Source organism: Palaemon carinicauda, chromosome 41 (assembly GCF_036898095.1).
Source record: "Palaemon carinicauda isolate YSFRI2023 chromosome 41, ASM3689809v2, whole genome shotgun sequence".
Lineage (NCBI taxonomy): Eukaryota > Metazoa > Arthropoda > Malacostraca > Decapoda > Palaemonidae > Palaemon > Palaemon carinicauda.
In genome coordinates this window covers 7,897,559-7,918,752 of record NC_090765.1, presented here as the reverse complement: position 1 = coordinate 7,918,752, position 21,194 = coordinate 7,897,559, and the positions used below count along the sequence as shown (strand labels likewise).

At 37.3% G+C, this 21,194-nt stretch overlaps 2 protein-coding genes across 2 annotated transcripts in view; one reads left to right on the top strand and one right to left on the bottom strand.

Moving 5' to 3' along the window:
• The window catches only part of LOC137632185 (prolyl 3-hydroxylase 2-like), an 87,355-nt gene extending 70,904 nt beyond the window's left edge, over positions 1–16,451 (top strand). The window contains exons 3-6 of the mRNA XM_068364064.1: positions 3,082–3,225; positions 3,594–3,774; positions 4,286–4,411; positions 16,174–16,451. Of these exons, the coding sequence (XP_068220165.1) occupies positions 3,082–3,225; positions 3,594–3,774; positions 4,286–4,411; positions 16,174–16,436 (714 nt within the window). The 3' untranslated portion in view covers positions 16,437–16,451. The remainder of the gene's footprint in view (positions 1–3,081; positions 3,226–3,593; positions 3,775–4,285; positions 4,412–16,173) is intronic.
• LOC137632600 (uncharacterized) overlaps positions 1–21,194 on the bottom strand; it is a 252,824-nt gene that overhangs the window by 222,886 nt on the left and 8,744 nt on the right. The gene's annotated exons all lie outside the window — the stretch shown is intronic.

Here is a 21,194-nt window from a genome sequence, read left to right as displayed (position 1 = left end):
CTTACGAAATTTTCAAGCTGCGAAACGAGATGTGAATATTTTTATGACTCACTCTACAAAATATGTTTCATTTTAAGAAAAGATATTTGACAGCCAGGCCGAAAATAAAGTAGTCACCCATTTAAAGGGGTGGAAGAAAATGGGTTTGGACAATAGAAAATGTAGCTGTAGTCTATAATAGGGGTAACTATATTTGTAAGGTACATATGGTACTGTATATTTTGTATATGTACAGTATTGTACTGTATGTAGAGTATTATTTTCCATTTATTATTACATCATGTAATAACTACTTCATTTATAGGTATTAACAGTTAGTTTAGGTATATTGAATGGTTCAAATGTATTTGGCTGTACAGTATTTCATTGTGGTTATACTGTAGCTTTATTATAAGATTTAATATGGTGTTTTGTTGAATTTGGAATAAATTAGGCAATTTGCATGTGAAATGTGATAACACGAAAAAATCACTTTACAAAAGTCACTCCAGAACGAATTAATTTTGTGTTATGAGGCATTACTGTACTGTAGTTTGTAATTAAATAGAGACATATCAGTAAGTGTACAGTACATGTCTGTGTGTACACAACGTACTGGACACGGTAAGGCTACAGTACAATACGTAACACTACTGTACAGTAGTTATTGCCCTGACTGTAACTATAATTTTACCTGGTAGTCGTCATACACTCACAGTTAACAACAAAACTGTTGTTCCTATCCAGTAATACTGTATGACACTTGCTGATATTGTAGTGTATGTTGCTGTAATATATGTTCAGTACTATCACTACAGTAAAGCTTAACTGTACTGTAAGTAATCACTGTTTTCATTCGGACGACTTGAATATTTGACAACTAGCTGCACACATACCCTACATTTACAATAAACAATACTATACATTACTGTAATACTTTACTGCACCATAAAGTTAAAGAAAGCTGTTGTTGTACAGAGTTGGACACAGCAGTTTTGACAATTGAATAAACGTCTTTGTTCTTTCCAGAGGAGCAATTCAAACTTAGTCTTTCAAAAGATCTGAAAGACTAAGTTTGAATTGCTCTTTTGAAGAGGAGTGAGAAATTTTTTTTTTTTAAGAGGTTGATATTAATCAGCTTGTCCAAAATTGGTACTGTACATGCACTGAATAGCTAATGAGAAAGACCTGTTCTGAAGAAAGAACATCAGTAGAAACAGATACAGTGCATCGTCTGGCAAGGGGGCTGTCATAGCTTGATCCTATTGAGAAAGAATAAAGTCTGCCAGATATTTGGAGCCTTGAGCTTTCATTTTTTAGGCAATAATATCTCTATGCATAATTGAATAAATTATAAAATTTTAAATGTTCCCAAAACAACTAATCTAGACTATGTGAACACACTTATCTTGAATGATTGAATGGGCTGTCAGTAGGGAATAGGAAATCAAAGATGATTTCCCAAAGTGAAACTTCTTTCCTAATATCTTTTAAGTTTCTTTCTCTCCGGTACATTGTACCAGTAAGTGGTATGCGAATCATTGGCAAGTTACACATTTGAATGAGGACATATTTTTGCTGAATCTTGGATTTACAAATTAGGATGACATACCTACCTCAATTATTCTTAACAAGCATAATTGATAGAAGTCATATACCCGTACTGTACACAGAGAAATTTCCCAACAAAAGAAAATGCGCCCGGCCAAGGCTTCGTCCTGAAGAAAATTGAGAAATTAGTATGCTGTAGTGAAGTCTGGAATGATTGTTTAGTTTCATTGTATGTTTTAGATGTAGTATCATAATTATCACCCCCTGACATGTGGTGGTATTAATCTTATGATTCAAAGATGAGATACATGGAAAGAAATAAACAGTATATTATCATTAAAATAAATTATTTCCATACTTGCCTTTAATTTCCCCCCCCCCCCTTCTCCCTTTTCATGAATTATATTCAAATCTGGGTATAGGAGGTTATTACAGCATATGTTGAACTGATATCCTGGTTGGAAATAATCTTTTTGACCGAGTTTATTCCTTTCACTTACCTAAACAGTTTAAAGTTTTAAAGGTAATTCATGAATGGCAGAGGCAAGGGACAGTAACATTGCCATAGCAAGCAGGACAATGCTCTAGAGACTGACCATATATGCCAGTACATATGATCAGCGCCCAAGCCCCCTCTCCACCCTAGCCTGGGAAGGCCAGACAAAGGGTGCTGATGACTCAACTTATAGGCTCCCCAAACTTCCCATCCTTAGCTCACAAGGATGATAAGTTGCAGCAACCAAAGGAACTAGCGGGTTTGAGTGGGACTCTAATCCCAGTCTGGCGATCACCGGGCAAGGACGTTCCCAAGAACCTACAACAACCAGAAGTTAGGGTTGATGTAGGCGATGTGGAAAGGGAATAATGGTGTAAAGATATAAAATTTATTTTATCTCTTTTTTTTTGGGGGGGGGGAGCTTGTAATACTGGCTTTAAAAAATTAATAGCTTATGATTCAAAGATAAGTTTAGAAATAATTAAATTTTGTGTCAAATCCTGTTTATTTTCAACCATAAAACCCTTTAATTTAGGAGTCTTTATTAGCTGAATATTTTCTGTTCATAGTAATCCAGGGATAAGCATCCTTTAGTTACCCCATGTCGACATATGTTAGAAATCCAGCATTGTCCATATATGGTCGTTATCATCATCATCATATCCTCCTACACCTATTGACGCAAAGTGCCTCAGTTAGATTTCGCCAGTCGTCTCTATCTTGAGCTTTTAATTTAATACTTCTGCATTCATCATCTACTTCGCAGTTCATAGTCATCAGCCATGTAGGCCTGGGTCTTCCAACCATATATTTATTTTTAAACCATATTGTACTTTCAATGAAACTGTAAAAACTTGAAATATCATACAATAAGTGGTCCTGTTGGGGGGGGGGGTTTAAATGTCAGTGCAATTTATGCAGTGTTATTTAGGCCTTACTTGAGGAGCTATGCAGAGTTCCTTCACTCCCTACCCAATAAAATATGTAGGGTATGATAATAATCCATGCTATATTTACAGGAATGTGAATTTACTTGTATTTCTGGTTTAATGTAGGTTGGCAATCATAAAGAAGCAGCAGATGCAGCAGCAACTGTTTTGGCAAAACAGCCAGAGCATGAAGTCATGAAAAACAACTTGAAATACTATCTTGCAGAGGGAAATATTAAGCCAGAAACTGTTATTAATCGAGAGTTAAAGGTAAGTTATACCTACTTTAAGTTACTACAGAGAATAATGCTATAATTACCCGAGATGTATAGAAAATAGTCTAAGTCAATTTGCAATTCTGGCATCAGATGAATATCAGAATTTTAATGAAAATTGAGTATTGAATAATTTTAAATCAAGAATTATCTGCTTAAAAGCATATGAATATTTTATGAAATGATACTCTACTTAAACTGTGTATTGATTTTTATTGAGGTACTAAGAATAAACCATGAAGATGCATAAATAGAACAAAAGTATTGTAGGTACAGTATTCTACTACTGTACAAACCATTGTGCAGTACTGTACTGCCTTTTTGTCAACTTATGAATATTGAAAGATTGTTACTTATCAACAGGATTACGGAAAAAATTATATCCTAGGAAACAATGCCTACAATGATAATGAATATGGAAAAACAATTGACCTTATGGAGAAGAGTCTTACATCATACCACAAAGTTGAAGATGATTGCCGGCATCTTTGCGAGAAACCTTTTGATCAAGGATGGTTCCCGGATTTCATTTCTTCTATTGCAAGTAAGTCAATACTGTATGGCAAATTATTTTTGTTCTTACTTTATGGATGAATGATAAATACAATGAGCATTTTATAGTTTCACGATACTAAATATACTCTTCTTAGATATCTCATATCAAATATTATTCTATCTAGATTGTCAAACATTTATTGTAAAAGTATAAATAGAAAATTGTATGTGATTTTGGGAACTACATGTTCGTATGTGGTGGTTCTTTTGCATTTAATTTATTAATTTGTTTTTGTATATAAACACTTATAATTCAGTCCTACTGTAGTTTACATTTCTATTATATTTATGCACTTCATTTTGTATTGCAATAACTAAAATTTTTATTCACGTTTATTCAACATGAATGTATTCCTGTGAAATTTTGGTTTTAAAATATAGATAGACCTATGTTGGGAACAGTATTATGCCTAATATGATGGGTCTACTATAAATCTCTTGTTTGAGTAATACTGTACATTAATTGAATAATTGATTTATTGTGGTGCTTATTTCCCCAGATCATTACACATATACTTTAAGGTGCAAGAGAAGATGTGGTTGGGAACTTGGTAACCTATATGGGGAACCTATAGAGAACTTTTATGCATCTTACTTCAACTATCTTCAGTATTCATATTACCAAGGTGAGATGTATTTTGTGAGATAAAGCTTTTTCAACTGTTATTGGGGGTATGTTATATTTGATATATGAACTGGTTTACTAATTCAATTGAAAGGTTTATTAATTCACTTTGGAGGTAAATTTATAAGTGTATCACTGGCCTTTATAGATTGCATAAATTCATATGTATTTAGGAAACAACTTAAAACGTGATTTGGTTTAGCTATACAAGTAGTTGTTGGCTTACGACATATGCGACTTTCAAGGTGATGACGTCACAAGTCTATCAGAAAGAGTATGCTAATAGGACTAATATTTCCTTGGAAATAATCTGTTTTCTTGTATATAAATAAACTGATTTATCTTAGGAAATTAGTATTTTCTTTTATTGATAATGTACAGTATTAAATACCCTGTATCAGTAAAAAGTACATTAAGAAAAGTTTTAATATCTGTCGAGTTCATATTATATGTCTGGTGACTTTATTTCCGATGGAAAACGACGGGGCAATACAGTGATTTCCATCCAATAGGATAACAATTAGTATTAGTATTGTCATTATCGAAATAACAAGTAACGATACAAAGTATTTTGTGAGTCTGCATCCGTTATTATGAGTGCTACATAGCGTAAATTTGTCTCTATGCTAGTTTTATTCAATCTCTGATATTGATATTTCTCTAAAGAAAGTACACTAATAGAATAAATATCTTCTTGAAAATATATTTCCTTTTACATTATGAAAATGAAAATTTTTGCTCGGTAAGTAAGTATTATCTTTCATTTCTTGCAAGAAAAGAGAAAAGGGATTTACATATTTTGAAGCCATTCTTTGTAGAGTTTACGTCACGTGTCTTGTGATGTCATATTTGGTGGAAGCGCGCTCGCAAACAGAATGATTTACTTTTGGTGTGTTACTGAGTAATCATATTACAGTATTCCCATCATCGAAACACTGAGTAACGATATCAAGTGTTTTTGTGGTCTGTATCAGCAGTTATACGAATAGTACTACTTTTCGTAAATTTGAGGAAAAACCAGTCTGATAACTAATGCTGATGTAATATTCATTATGAAGATATTTTGAATAAAAAAAATATATAAACAACGCTATGTGCGTAAAATCGCAGTGTGGTAGCGTCATCTTGAAATCAGCTGATGCCTACCAAAAGTAAAACCAAAGTACAGTGAACCCTCGTCTATCGCGGTAGATAGGTTCCAGTCGCGGCCGCGATAGTGAAAATCCGCGAAGTAGTGACACCATATTTACCTATTTATTCAACATGTATATTCAGACTTTTAAAACCTTCCCTTGTACGTAGTACTGTTAACAAACTACCCTTTAATGTACAGAACACTTAATGCATGTACTACAGTACCCTAAACTAAAACAGGCACAAATATTAAAGGTGATTTTATATCATGCACTTCCTAAACACGCTAAAAAGCACGATAAAAAATGGCAACCAATGTTTTGTTTACATTTATCTCTGATCATAATGAAGAAACAAACTGGAGGTAGAGCTTCGCTTATTACCCAGACATATTTCCCATACTTTTCCCTTAGAACTACATCACATCTTCCTACTTTATATATATATATATATATATATATATATATATATATATATATATATATATATATATATATATATATATATATATATATATATATATATATATATATATATATATATATATATATATATATATATATATGTGTGTATATATATATATATATATATATATATATATATATATATATATATATATATATATATATATATATATATATATATATATATTTATATGTATACACATATACATACCTACATATATACATAAATACATGCATACATATATATATATATATATATATATATATATATATATATATATATATATTTATATATTTATATATATATATATATATATTTATATATATATATATATTTATATATATATATATATTTATATATATATATATATATTTATATATATATATATATATATATATATATATTTATATATATATTATATATATATATATATATATATTATATATATATATATTTATATATATATATATATTTATATATATATATATATATATATTATATATATATATATATATATATATATATATATATATATATATATATATATATATATATATATATATATATATATATATATATATATATATTACTGTATATATATGGGTTATGGAAAAAATCCGCGAAGTGGTGAATCCGCGATGGTCGAACCGCGAAGTAGCGATGGTTCACTGTACATGTAATTGTTCAATATTGAAATGCTCCCAAAATTGAAAAATAGCATATAAACATGCTTTAATAAATTATAATTATGAAGGCTTAATAAAGAGCTAATATTTAAATACTGTATGAAGCCGTACGCACACACGCACACAGAAAAAGAGAGAGAAAATATTTGTATGATTAATAATAATGGCTTTAAATGAACAATATGAAAACTATGATATCATGAATATATTTTAAATTAATTAAGAAATTATACTAACAAAATGCTGTAAGTATGTGCGCATTATCTCGATATGGTAGCAGGACCTTCAGATCAACAGCACAACTGATCACAACCAAAGGTAAACAAAAAAGTTGGTAATTGTTGATAGCTAAAATTTTTCCAAAATTGAAAAATACAATACAATGTTGCTTTATTAGAGCATATGATATCCTATGGAAGAAGAAAATTAAATAATGATATACAGTATGATAATATTGATAAAATATGACTTTGATGTTTGCCGAATCATAATGCAGCTAAATAAATCTACGGAAACTTCAGTTATTTAGTTCGACATACGTCAAGATCGACTTACGATGCGTCTCTCAGTCCCTATCTCCGTTGTAAGTCGGCGCCTACATGTATATAGAGTTTATGTTGAAAGATTTTGACACACTGTACATGAGTTTCTGACCATGAAGATTCTAGTCACTGCCATCCTACAGTTTGGAAACAAATTTTTTTTTTCTTTTATGAAACTCCTTTAATGTTCATACTGCTTCTACTCTAAGCTGTGTTGACATCTATATCAAAATAAAAATTTCCTGTTCCTTTCCCCCCAGTTAAATGTCTCCCTGTTTGTTGTGAACCACCACGCTTTATCTGGCTAACTAACGAGTCAATGACACGAGTGTTTACCTCATCCTCAGTTCATCTCATTGCTGGTGTCTAATAAGACATCCTTATTTTGCCCCATGATACAAATAAAATTTCAGTGGCTCATTTTGGGCTAATAAGTTACAATGCGATTCAAATTTTTCCTGGCTTTCTGTAACGGAAGCATTATACCGGACAGCTCCCGCAGTTTTGTGTTGTTTATGTAGGTCTGTTGAATGCCTCTGGTCTCCAACCATTCCTTGTTCAGTAGCAAGATTTAGTTTTGATAAATTGTTGAAGTTTTGGTTTTAGTTAGAAGAAATTACAGTGATAACTCGTTATACGAGTTTAATCTGTTCCAGGAGCAACCGAGTTTCCCAAGATGCTCATAAACCAAGAACCGAGGCTCTTGGTAGAAGTAACCTGGAAAGGGTCTTACCTTTCTACTGCTGGGAGGATAACGTTGGCTCTCTTGGCTGAGGATGGTTATTCACCTTTGCAGTCACATGATGAGTGGTTGATGACTGCTGATGCAGTAGCGAATGCTAAAGAATCACTGGGTGCTAGCGCATTGGAGAGCCTGGCAATCGCTGTCGTAATGCCGGACACTGGTGTGTCGTTGATGAGTGCACATGAGCAGGAGAGCGTTGACGCATTGACGAGTGTTGCTGCGAAATCGCAAGGTCAAGCGTAACCGTCCGACGAAAGGATGGGTGGTGGGCCAACAATTGACGGTGCCGATTTGCGAATCGTTGGGGAGCGACGCGGTTGATGCGAGGGCGATCGGGGCTTACGAAAAGCCAGTAAAATGTTCTGGTCAATAGCCAGAAGAAATTGGTCTGTTGTACAGAGATTCGGTAATTGACAAGGTGCATGCCTAAGCGAAAAGGTCTGACAAGTAGGCAAACGCTGAGAAGGTGCTTGACGTTTGGGCAATTGCTGTCGAAAAGGCGATAGATGAACAGATGGATGGTCACGACGCTGGCGAGCAGGCAATTTACGAGTCGACTGTTGAGCAGCCAATTTACGATTCAACCGGTGAACAGGCAATTCACAAGCTGTTGGCTGGGCAGGCAATTCACGAGCTGGCGGTTGCAGAGTCGATTCACGAGCTGCAGGTCGGCGGGCGTCTGAACGAACCTGACGACCAGGTGAACGCTAAGCAGGAGTTTTGCGAGACAGAGAATGCTGCACAGGAGCTTGGCGAGCAGGCAAACAAAGTGCAGATGGTCAGCTAACAGCTGCCCGAATGCTTAGGATGAGAAATGTGACCCTTGGAAGAAAGTATATTCTCAAGAGGAGATCGCGAACGATCCCTTGCAGCCGAAGAATGGACCGAAGTTTGTTGGAGAGAAGACGTGACTGTAGCCTCGGAATCAGGCTGTGAGCAAATCATAAATGAAGCTACTCACAGGTCTGGTAATTGCTTGGACCTCGTATACACTGACTCCCTTGGCGTTATAACTAGTAAGGTTGGTTCTCCAGTCGGGACTTCTGATCATGCCTTGATTTCATTATTAGTGAAGACTGAGCAGCCTGTCCCTGATATATCATATTCTTGTAAAATTTATATGAAATCCCAAGCAGACTGGAATGGGATTTTGCATGATCTTTTGTGTTTGAATTGGTCACAATTATATAATAGTGTAGATCCTGTTGTCCCTTTGAATGAGAATCTAGTCAACATAATTGATAGGCGTATCCCTTCTCGTGTGCTAAGGTACCGAATGAAGGACAAACCGTGGTTCAATGATGATTGTAGACGTGCTTATCTGGAGAAGCAGGAGGCCTATCACCTTTGGAAGGGTAACAGATCAGATTTGACCTGGAACAACTATACTCAGCTTCGAGCTTTTGCTCAGAGAGTTTATGCCTCAACTGAAAAGGAGTACAATTTAATCATAAAAGAAACCCTCTCTGGTACAACTCAGGAACATAAATGGTGGTCTACCCTTAAATCTGCACTCTTTGGTGTAGATGCAACAGTTCCTCCTTTACTTAAACCAGATGGCTCAGTCACTCACTGTCCAAAGGAAAAGGCAACCCTTTTGGCTGATGTTTTTGACAGTAAACAGAGTAATGAAAAACTTGAACTTCCTCATTCCTGTTTTCCTGAGGCTAAACTAACTAGTTTAGCTTTTCGATCTCGTGAGATTAAAGATCTATTGATGGACCTTGATGCTTATGGAGGTGTAGACCCTAATGGTATTTTCCCTTTGTTTTTTATAAAGACAGCAGATTTCTTAGCTCCAAAGTTATCTGTTATTTTACGCAAGTTAGCAAGAAGAGGAGCTTTTAGCACTTGTTGGAGAATTGGTAATGTTACTCCTCTATGTAAATGTGTTTGTGGTAGCTCAAGTCCCACTGATTACCGCCCAATTTCCATAACTCCCATATTATCTAAAGTTTTTGAACGTCTTCTGGCAAAACGTCTTAATAGGTTTGCTGAAGGTAATCACCTATTCCCTAGTTTGCAATTTGGTTTTCGGAAAGGCCTTGGAGCATGTGATGCCCTTCTTACAATCTCCAATGCAGTACAGAAATCCCTTGATTGTGGTCGGGAAGTTCATATGATTGGCCTTGATTTTAGTGCTGCCTTTGACCGTGTTAATCATGAGGCCCTTGTTTTCAAACTGAAACAGTTGGGAGTGGGTGGGTCGTTTCTTAGCATTATTATTGATTTTTTAAGTTGTAGATCTCAAAGAGTTTTTGTTGATGGGCACCATAGTGAGTATAGGAATGTGATATCCGGTGTTCCACAGGGTAGTGTTCTTGGCCCATTACTTTTCATACTATATACACATGACATGTGGTTTGGCCTAGAAAATAAGCTTGTTGCATATGCAGATGATGCTACTCTCTTTGCATCAATTCCATCCCCTGAATGTAGATCTGGGGTTGGTGAATCCCTTAATAGAGATTTAGCTAAAATTAGTGCATGGTGCAAATTATGGGGTATGAAGTTGAATCCTAACAAAACTCAAAGTATGATTGTAAGTAGGTCAAGGACGGTGGCTCCTCAACATCCGGATCTCAGTATTGATAATGTTTCTTTAAATTTGTATGACTCTTTCAAAATTTTAGGCGTGATTCTTGACAGCAAATTTACTTTTGAGAAACATATAAGGTCTGTGTCTTCTTCAATTGCACAAAAAATTGGCTTATTGAGAAAGTCTTTTAAGATATTCGTTGATCAATCTATTCTGAAGAAGTGTTTTAATTCTTTTATCCTACCTTGTTTTGAGTATTGTTCTCCTGTCTGGTCTTCAGCTGCTGATTCTCATCTTAATTTGTTGGACAAAAACTTACGGTCTATTAAATTTCTTATTCCTGATCTAGATATTAATCTCTGGCACCGTCGATCAATTAGTTCATTATGCATGTTGCTTAAGATTTTTCATAACTCTGACCATCCTTTACATTCAGCTCTCCCTGGACAATTCTATCCTGTTCGTAATACTAGGCAGGCAGTTAATTCTAATAGCCAGGCCTTCTCCATCATAAGACTCAATACTACGCAGTACTCTAGAAGTTTTATTCCAGCTGTTACCAAGTTGTGGAATGATCTTCCTAATCGGGTTGTTGAATCAGTAGAACTTCAAAAGTTCAAAGTTGGAGCAAATGCTTTTTTGTTGACCAGGCGGACATGAGTCTTTTTATAGTTTATATATGACATATTTGTTGTTGACGTTGTTAATAGTTTATATATGATATATCTCTTTTGACATTACCTTTTTTAGAATTATTTATTGTTAATTTATTCTCTTCAGTTATTTATTTCCTTATTTCCTTTCCTCACTGGGCTATTTTTCCCTATTGGAGCCCCTGGGCTTATAGCATCTTGCTTTTCCAATTAGGGTTGTAGCTTGGATAGTAATAATAATAATAATAATAGAAGCGGGTGAGAATCAGGAACCAGAAGAGGCATGCTGGGCAGGTTCTTCCGAAGAGGAAAGCTGCAGATATGAAGATCCGAAGAGACGTCTCATCACCAAGGTGGAGGGGAACCCCGAAGGCGCAGCGGAGGATGAGCACGGCAAGTTCTCCTACCAAGATGACGACGTCGTACAGCAACCGGTGGATCAGCAAGCTGACTGTTAGCAGGCCTCCGAAGAGGAGTCTCTATGAGTGCTCCTTCATGCGAATGAGACGGGAAAACTCACAGGCGTGACATTCCTTGGACTTTGCTCTATCCCCCCAAAGGATGTTCGTCAGGCGGAGAAGCGCAGTCCTTGGCGGAGGCGGAAGAAGCTGAAACAGGGTCTGCTGGCAGGGCAGTAAATGAGACCTCTGAAACCACCGCGTCGACCAAGGTCAGGGGGTCGACATCTGACACTGACAATCGCTGCAGCTCAATATCTCAGTGAAGTAACTGCAACAGAGCTTCCTTGGAGGCAAGGCCAGGCAAACCCAATGAAGGCCAAACCTGTAACAAGGGAGAAAGAGACATGGCTTCCCTCGGGGGAAGAGCCGGGGCCACCTCACTAGGGAAAGCAGCACAGACTCGAGGACCAAGGTTGACTGGGGTTTAATCGGTCTATGCTACTGCTCGACGGCTTCCCGGAGGAAGCCGTTCGAGTAAAAGCTTCGGAAGGAGGTCGGGAAATGGAAGAAGCCTTGGGAAGGAGAAAAGTCCCTCTTAGCCTTCTTCTTCAGCCAACGCCTATACCTTTTCCACTGGGAGGCAGACAATTCCAGCATTCATCACATATATTAGATTCATCGCAGCATTGACCTCTGCATACAGGACAAAAGCAGTAAGGATTGGTTTCCACCGTATACATGAAGGTACTGCAAGTGCGGCCCTCCAAATCAGTGCAGGTACACATGGCCGGTAGCAAGAACTCAGCCCACACACACTGAAAAAATAAAAAGACAAAAACAGATTAATGGCAGTCCAAAATAATGGAGAGGAGGAAGAGCAGCAACAACCGTTCTCCACCCAAGCCAAAAGCAAAATGAAGCACAGTCACATGTGTGTAAGTGAGAGGGGTAGCTGGCTACCCACCTACCCCCCCCCCTGTTAACTAGCAGGATGAGTAGTTAACCCTCGCTAAATTCTAAGGGTTCGTCCTTTCAGCTACGCTGAAAATAATACCCCTATAAATAGTGTTGGTTTGTATTCCAGTTACGAAACAAACAACCATTTGGATCATTCAATACTTAACCTAACCATTAATAAACTGTAAATGAAATGTATAATTAGAAGAGATAGTACAGTAATGCAATAATAAATGGAAAATACAGTAACAAAAATGTGGAACCTTTCCTTTGGAGTGAGGCCATGTCCGAAAGCGAAGAGACAGAGGAGGATGACAAATGGTAGAAAACATCAATACTTAACTTTATGAAACATATTAATAAATGGCAGAAAACATTAACACTTAACTCTACGAAACATTAACAAATGGCAGATAATATTAACACTTAACTTTACGATAAACTTTAAATTCATTTTTTGTTTTTTTTACCTTTTTCCAATTTTGTATTTTATTTACTTTCCGTTTTGTATTTTCTAAATTTAATAATTTTTTTCATCACTTCCACTCTTTTTGGATCACTTTGAGCTTTCTCTTGGCCTACTAGTATTGAAAGCCTCTTTCATAAATAACTTTCCAATTAAGCTTGTTAATGCCTGCTTCTTAAAATATTCCTGAAATTACTCAGGTAAACGTCATAACACTGGCCAAGAATATGACTTGTGTAAACCTTTTCTGGGTGTCTCTTTTCTACAAGAGCAGCCATTTTATGGTAGCCAGCTAGACTGTCCATAATTTCTGCCGTTGTTAGTCGGTCATCCTCCTCCTTGTCGCTGCTAGAGAACTGTTCATGAACGACATTAAGTTGCATGGCCTCCAACTTCTTCAGGTTATCCGTCGTAAGCTCCTCTCAGTGTTCCTCAAGAAGCTCATTAATGTCGTCCTCATCGACTTCCAGACCCATGGACACCCCGAATCTAATGATCACGGCAACATTGACTTGAGCAACAGGTTCAGGATCGTTAACTTTTTCGGCTTTGGCTTGAGCTTAGCCTACGTGAAAGCCTTTGAAATCTTGTGTGGAGACTGCATCAGGCCACAGATTTTTCCATGAAGAGTTCAAGGTGCACCTTGAAACCTCCCACCAAGCTGTATCGATGAGTCTGAGCCATATCTCAACATCGAAATGTTCCCTCTAAAATTCCTGCAGGGTGAGGTTTTTGCTGTTAGTGATTACGAAATATCTCTTGAAGAGATATTTTGTATAATCAAGAGATATTTCGTATAGAGCTTCTTAAAGTGTAAAATCACTTGCTGGTCCATGGGCTGGAGGAGAAGGGTGGTGTAAGGTGGAAGATAGCGAACCTTGATGAATGAAAAATCGTCAAGGATATCTTTCTCAAGGCCAGGAGGTTGAGCAGGCACCACCAACAGCAGCAGGCATTTCAGAGGGAGGTGCTTCTCATTCTAATAATTTTTCACAGTTGGGACTAAACAAGAATGTACCCACATTGTGAACAAGCGTTTTGTTACCCAGGCTTTTGCATTAGCCCTCCACATCACCAAAAGCTTCTCCTTTAGCACATTGTGGGCATTAAAGGCTTGAGGAGTCTTGGAGTGATACACCAGCAGGGGTTTCACCTTACAATCTCCACTGGTGTTTGCACAGAATGCAAAGGTAAGCCAGTCCTTCATAGGCTTTTGCCCGGGTAGCTTCTTTTCTTCTGCCGTGATGTATGTCCGACGAGGTATTTTCTTCCAAAAAATGCTCAGTTTTGTCACAGTTGAAGACTTGCTAGGGACTGTAGCCTTCCTGGAGAGTCAACTTGTCAAACCTCTTAACAAAGGGGCCTGCTTTAATGTCCCTTCTCCTGCGTCATTTTTTACCTGAGCACACACCATATCACTGAAAATGATGCTGGCCCTCTGGCAAATATCATCCCAGTGATCATGTCACCATTGATTTCCATATCCTTAATCCAAACAAGCAGCATTCTCTCCATCTCGTCATGGATGTGGCTCCTCTTGCTGAAAAAAACAAGTCATGCCCTTAGAAGGTGTTGCTGCTTTGATGGCTTCCTTCTGTAAGGATGGTTCCTATCATAGACGGATTTTGGTCATGTTCCTTAGCGATCACACTTAACCACATGCCAGCCTCATACTTCTTGATTATCTCAAGCTTCGTCTCCATAGAAAGCATCCTCTTCTTCTTTCCCTACACATCAACAACTTTCTTGGGACCCATGGCTAATAAAGTACAGTACAAGTTAAATAAATATCGCAACACGATACAGTTCAGTAATACAGAAAGTGAAATCACCAACACCAGTTCAATGTGAACAATAGCGCTACTGAAATGAAATGATCGAGGGTTGCTGATACATAGAAGCATGATGAGATACTGTACAGTAGATGCTGACCAATAGGAAAGAAAGATCGTATGGCGGTAACTAGCATCAGAATAGGGATATAACCAATGGGAGCACAGGAGGATGGTGGCGAGTTTACGGCTGGTGGCCCGTAAATTTTAAAAATAGTATCGGCAGTTAGCCGAATCTCGCACCCTACCTCGTTTCGTAGCAATATGAGTCGAAAAAATCTTTGAATCTTGTTTTGTAGCATGAAATTTTTGTATGCAGAAGCTTTCTTATCAAGAGGTAGTTGCTTGCTGAAATTTAATTTGAATTATACTTTTATTTCTCTCAGTGAGAAAGTTCAAGGATTTGTTTATTGTACTGTATAAGACTTTAGTTTTTAAAGGTGTTTAGTGGGTATAGAATTAGAATCTAACTTAGAAACTAGTGTGATTAGGAGTTTACTTGGGGTTAGGATTGGTTACTTTTTTAACTAACCTCGAATGGTGGTTATATTTATTACTTTAGAATGTTATTTTCTCATATCCCATATCTTTCCTTCATTATTCCACCTTCCATCAAAATGTGGGATTCAGCAATTTGAATATCAAGGGTTTTTCATGTCTCATAAAAATCAAAAAAATTAATGAAAGAATTTTCAATTTTTATATTTCCCTGATCATATATATCTCGTCCACCTCGATCAGTGATGTCAAGATACTATTGACCAGCTTTGTGGCTTCAAGAACGAGAAATAAAATGCAAAAGGTAAATAGTTCCGACATTGACTAGTTAGCTGCCATCAGGTGCCAGATGGTACGATGGTTCCCCGAGGGGAATGCATTTTGTAAGGGGAGAGAATGGGAATATTTGTTTAGGCGGTATTCGTTGACACAGCTTCGAGTAGAAGCAATATAGTTATGGTGGGTATAAAAGTAGAAAAAAATATCATTAAAATTGTTTTTATCCATTCAAGATTACTTTTAGTACTGTATAATACAGAAATGATAAGATGAACTGTAATTTACCTCTTAGCAACTTTGACAAAATGTAGCAGTCAATCAGTTCTGTAAGACATGCTTGCTAGGAAAGTACAGGTTCTAGGGAAAAATTTGCTTTATTTTAAACCAGGTGCATTTTAAAATGTTGCAAAGTTGAATTTTATTAGAATTAGGAAATTATTTCTAGAAAACTGACATTTAAATACATTTCCAGGTGTCCTTTTATCATTAAAATATCAGATTTTTTAACTAAAATGCAGAATTTTATAGTATATAATATAACTATAATTTCATATTGAATTTTTCAGAGGGTTTGTATGCAAAGGCAGCTGAGGCTATAGCATCTGCTCTGGTGTTAGATCCAAAGGATGAATCTCAACTTAGTAATAAGGAATTCTACTTGAAAGGAGAGGTGACTGAAGACATGTTTATACCAAGACAGGTAAGATTTGCATTTGTGCGCATGTCAGGTAAGATCAGGATTCTTGAGAATTTAGCAAAAACTGTAGATTACAAAATTGTTTCCATGAACCTTCCCTGTTCCTGTTGCTTTTACACAGTGATAGTGTAGCATTGTTTTAAAACTTGTGAGAAGTAAGTTCCTTGAAGGGAAAGTGTTTCAAGTTAAAGTGCTAATGGAACTTTTTTTTTTTTTAGTTCAAGGGTAAATCCTGCAAAAACTAGGCAATTGCCGAAGAATTGGTAATGTTACTCCATATTTAAAAGCGTTTTTGGTAGCTCAATTCCAGCTGATTACTGCCCAATTTCCATAACTCCCACATTATCTTAAGTCTTTGGAACATCTTTTTGCAAAATGTCTAAATAGTTTTGCTGAAGGTAATCAACTGTTCCCTAGTTTGCAATTTGGCTTTTGTATGGGCCTTGGTGCATGTGATGGCTTTCTTACAATCTCCAATGCTGTACAGAAATCCCTTGGTTGTGGTCAGGAAGTTCATAAAGTCGGCCTTGATTTTAGTGCTGCTTTTGACCGTGCTAATCATGAGGCCCTTGTTTTCAAACTCAAACAGTTGGGAGTGGGTGGGTCTTTTTTAAGTAATAGATTGCAAAGAGTTGTTGATAGGCACCATAGTGAGTATGGAGAACGTGATATTTGGTGTTCCTCAGGGAAGTATCCTTGGCCCATTACTTTACATACTATGTACACATGACATGTTTGGCATAGAAAATAAGGTCGTTGCATATGGAGGTATATGCTACTCTGCATCAATTCCATCTCCTGAATCTCTTAATAGAATTTAGCTAAAATTAGTGCATGGTGCAAATCAAGGGGGCATGAAGTTGAATCCCACCAAAATTCAAAGTATTATTGTAAGTAGGTCGAGGACAGTGGCTCCTCCATATCCGGATCTTCCATCCATATACCAAGGCACTTCCCCCAATTTTGGGGGGTAGCCGACACCAACAATGAAACAAAACAAAAAGGGGACCTCTACTCTCTATGTTCCTTCAGCCTAATCAGGGACTCAACCGAGTTCAGCTGGTACTGCTAGGGTGCCACAGCCCTACCTCCCACATTTCCACCACAGATGAAGCTTCATAATGCTGACTCCCCTACTGCTGCTACCTCCGCGGTCATCTAAGACACCGGAGGAAGCAGCAGGGCCTACTGGAACTGCGTCACAATCGCTCGCCATTCATTCCTATTTCTAGCACGCTCTCTTGCCTCTCTCACATCTATCCTCCTATCACCCAGAGCTTTCTTCACACCATCCATCCACCCAAACCTTGGCCTTCCTCTTGTACTTCTCCCATCAACTCTTGCATTCATCACCTTCTTTAGCAGACAACCATTTTCCATTCTCTCAACATGGCCAAACCACCTAAACACATTCATATCCACTCTAGCCGCAAACTCATTTTTTACACCCGTTCTCTCCCTCACCACTTCGTTCCTAACCCTATCTACTCGAGATACACCAGCCATACTCCTTAGACACTTCATCTCAAACACATTCAATTTCTGTCTCTCCATCACTTTCATTCCCCACGACTCCGATCCATACATCACAGTTGGTACAATCACTTTCTCATACAGAACTCTCTTTACATTCATGCCCAACCCTCTATTTTTTTACTACTCCCTTAATTGCCCCCAACACTTTGCAACCTTCATTCACTCTCTGACGTACATCTGCTTCCACTCCACCATTTGCTGCAACAATAGACCCCAAGTACTTAAACTGATCCACCTCCTCAAGTAACTCTCCATTCAACATGACATTCAACCTTGCACCACCTTCCCTTCTCGTACATCTTATAACCTTACTCTTACCCACATTGACTCTCAATTTCCTTCTCTCACACACCCTTCCAAATTCTGTCACTAGTCGGTCAAGCTTCTCTTCTGTGTCTGCTACCAGTACAGTATCATCCGCAAACAACAACTGATTTACCTCCCATTCATGGTCATTCTCGCCTTCCAGTTTTAATCCTCGTCCAAGCACTCGAGCATTCACCTCTCTCACCACTCCATCAACATACAAGTTAAACGACCACGGCGACATCACACATCCCTGTCTCAGCCCCACTCTCACCGGAAACCAATCACTCACTTCATTTCCTATTCTAACACATGCTTTACTACCTTTGTATAAACTTTTCACTGCTTGCAACAACCTTCCACCAACTCCATATAACCTCATCACATTCCACATTGCTTCCCTATCAACTCTATCATATGCTTTCTCCAGATCCATAAACGCAACATACACCTCCTTACCTTTTGCTAAATATTTCTCGCATATCTGCCTAACTGTAAAAATCTGATTCATACAACCCCTACCTCTTCTAAAACCACCCTGTACTTCCAAGATTGCATTCTCTGTTTTATCCTTAATCCTATTAATCAATACTCTACCATACACTTTTCCAACTACACTCAACAAACTAATACCTCTTGAATTACAACACTCATGCACATCTCCCTTACCCTTATATAGTGGTACAATACATGCACAAACCCAATCTACTGGTACCATTGACAACACAAAACACATATTAAACAATCTCACCAACCATTCAAGTACAGTCACACCCCCTTCCTTCAACATCTCAGCTTTCACACCATCCATACCCGATGCTTTTCCTACTCTCGTTTCATCTAGTGCTCTCCTCACTTCATCTTTTGTTATCTCTCTCTCATTCTCATCTCCCATCACTGGCACCTCAACACCTGGAACAGCAATTATATCTGCCTCCCTATTATCCTCAACATTCAGCAAACTTTCAAAATATTCCGCCCGCCTTTTCCTTGCCTCCTCTCCTTTTAACAACCTTCCATTTCCATCTTTCACTGTCTCTTCAATTCTTGCGCCAGCCTTCCTTACTCTCTTCACTTCTTTCCAAAACTTCTTCTTATTCTCTTCATATGACTGACCCAATCCCTGACCCCACCTCAGGTCAGCTGCCCTCTTTGCCTCACGTACCTTGCGCTTTACTTCCACCTTTTTCTCTCTATATTTTTCATACTTCTCTATACTATTACTCTGCAGCCATTCTTCAAAAGCCCTCTTTTTCTCTTCCACTTTCACCTTCACTCCTCCATTCACTGCCCTTCCTCATGCTGCCTCCAACAACCTTCTTGCCACATACATCACTTGCAATCCCAACAAAATTTTCTTTTACTAACTTCCACTCCTTCTTAGCATAGATAATGTTTCTTGGGTAGTTATTTTTTAGAGCCCATCAGAAGGCCGAACGGAAGCTCCAAGTATTCCGAAAAAACAGACAAGTGGGAGTGATGAAGAAATTGGTGAAATTTAGAAAGTAAAAAAACAAAGTAAAAAAATATTTTTTTTAAATTAGAAAAAGGCAAAAATAAAAAGAAATTGAATTTAAATTATTTTGTAAAGTCAAGTGTTAATGCTTTCAGCCATTTCTTAATTTTTCATGAAGTTTAATGTTAATTTTTTTCTGTCGTTTGCTAATGTGTTTTATAAAGTTAAGTGTTCATGTTTTCTGCCATTTGTTGATGTTTTTGCTGTTTGTCCTCCTCTGCCACCACTTCCAGACATCGCCTCACTCAAAAGACAAGGTTCCACATTTTCGTTATTCTCCAATTATTGCACTACTGTATGTTCCAATAATACTTTATTTACCGATATTAATGGTTAGATTAGGTACTAAATGATCCAAATGGTTGTATTTCATAGTGATTAGTACAGTACAGTATACCCTGTACCTTTATTATAAAATTTAATTTAATGTTTTTGTAGGGCTTGAAACGAATTAGGCAATTTACATGTAATATATGACGACATATGAAAAAATCATGATACGAAAGCTACTCCGGAAAAAATTAATTTTGTATCTAGAGGCATTACTGTACCGAAAAAGTGTTATCTGAAGCATTACAAACATTAGAACAAAGAGCTAGTGTGTGGCTAATCATGTAAATTAATGGGTTTGCTATTATCGTAAGTCAAGGCTTTGGTATCATGAGTCCTAGCTGGAAGTTTGTAAAACTCCGGGGAACTTTAAGATAATAGGTTGTTGATCTACCATGCCCCCTGGGGTGCGATGATTCTTAACTAGCATGAGAGGTTTTACAGGATCATATCGCTCGTTAGCATTGTTATTTTGTGGAAGAATATTCGCACACGTTTTGTGGAATCATAATGTTCAGGAGTGACAACTCGTTTAGACATGTTGGCCTGACCAACCCGTGGAGGAGTTGCCTCATGCACAAAGATGGTGGTGCGTAGTGTAATGTCGTCACAGTTAGGCACAGAGGTAGAAGGAGGTAATTTGTTAAAGCAGCTTGGCGCTGCCAAGTCTTGGGGTCTGGAATGGACACAGCCGAAGTGGTTTAACCACCCTCAATGAAGTGATGATATGTCTTATATTTTTTCATGAGAACTCTTTAGAGGAGATCGATGCTGAAGACCCCTGAGCGTATAAGGCAAGCCTTGCTCGTTTGAACCTGCTGTAGAATGGTAATAAAGGTCTTTCAATAAGGGAACGCAGAAATACTTCCATGAGAAGTAAGATCTTATCTGTATAATCTGACATGTAAGGTTTCCTACTTAACACACATGTAAGTGGTGAGGAAGATCTAAGCATAACAGGCTAATCAGGGATTGACGGTACTAATATTGGATCAAGCTTCGGGAGTGCAGCAGCCATAACCAAAGGATCCACCACAAGTACTGGTTCAAGCTCCTACTGTACTTTATCAACACTGGGTAATAAAACATTAACTAAGTTTTGATGGCTGTCGTCATTCGTGACTGGACCCTCAGCGGGTTCCTGACACAAAGGACCTGGTTGGGGGATAACGTTTGTTGCAGAAACACACTTTTGTTTCTTG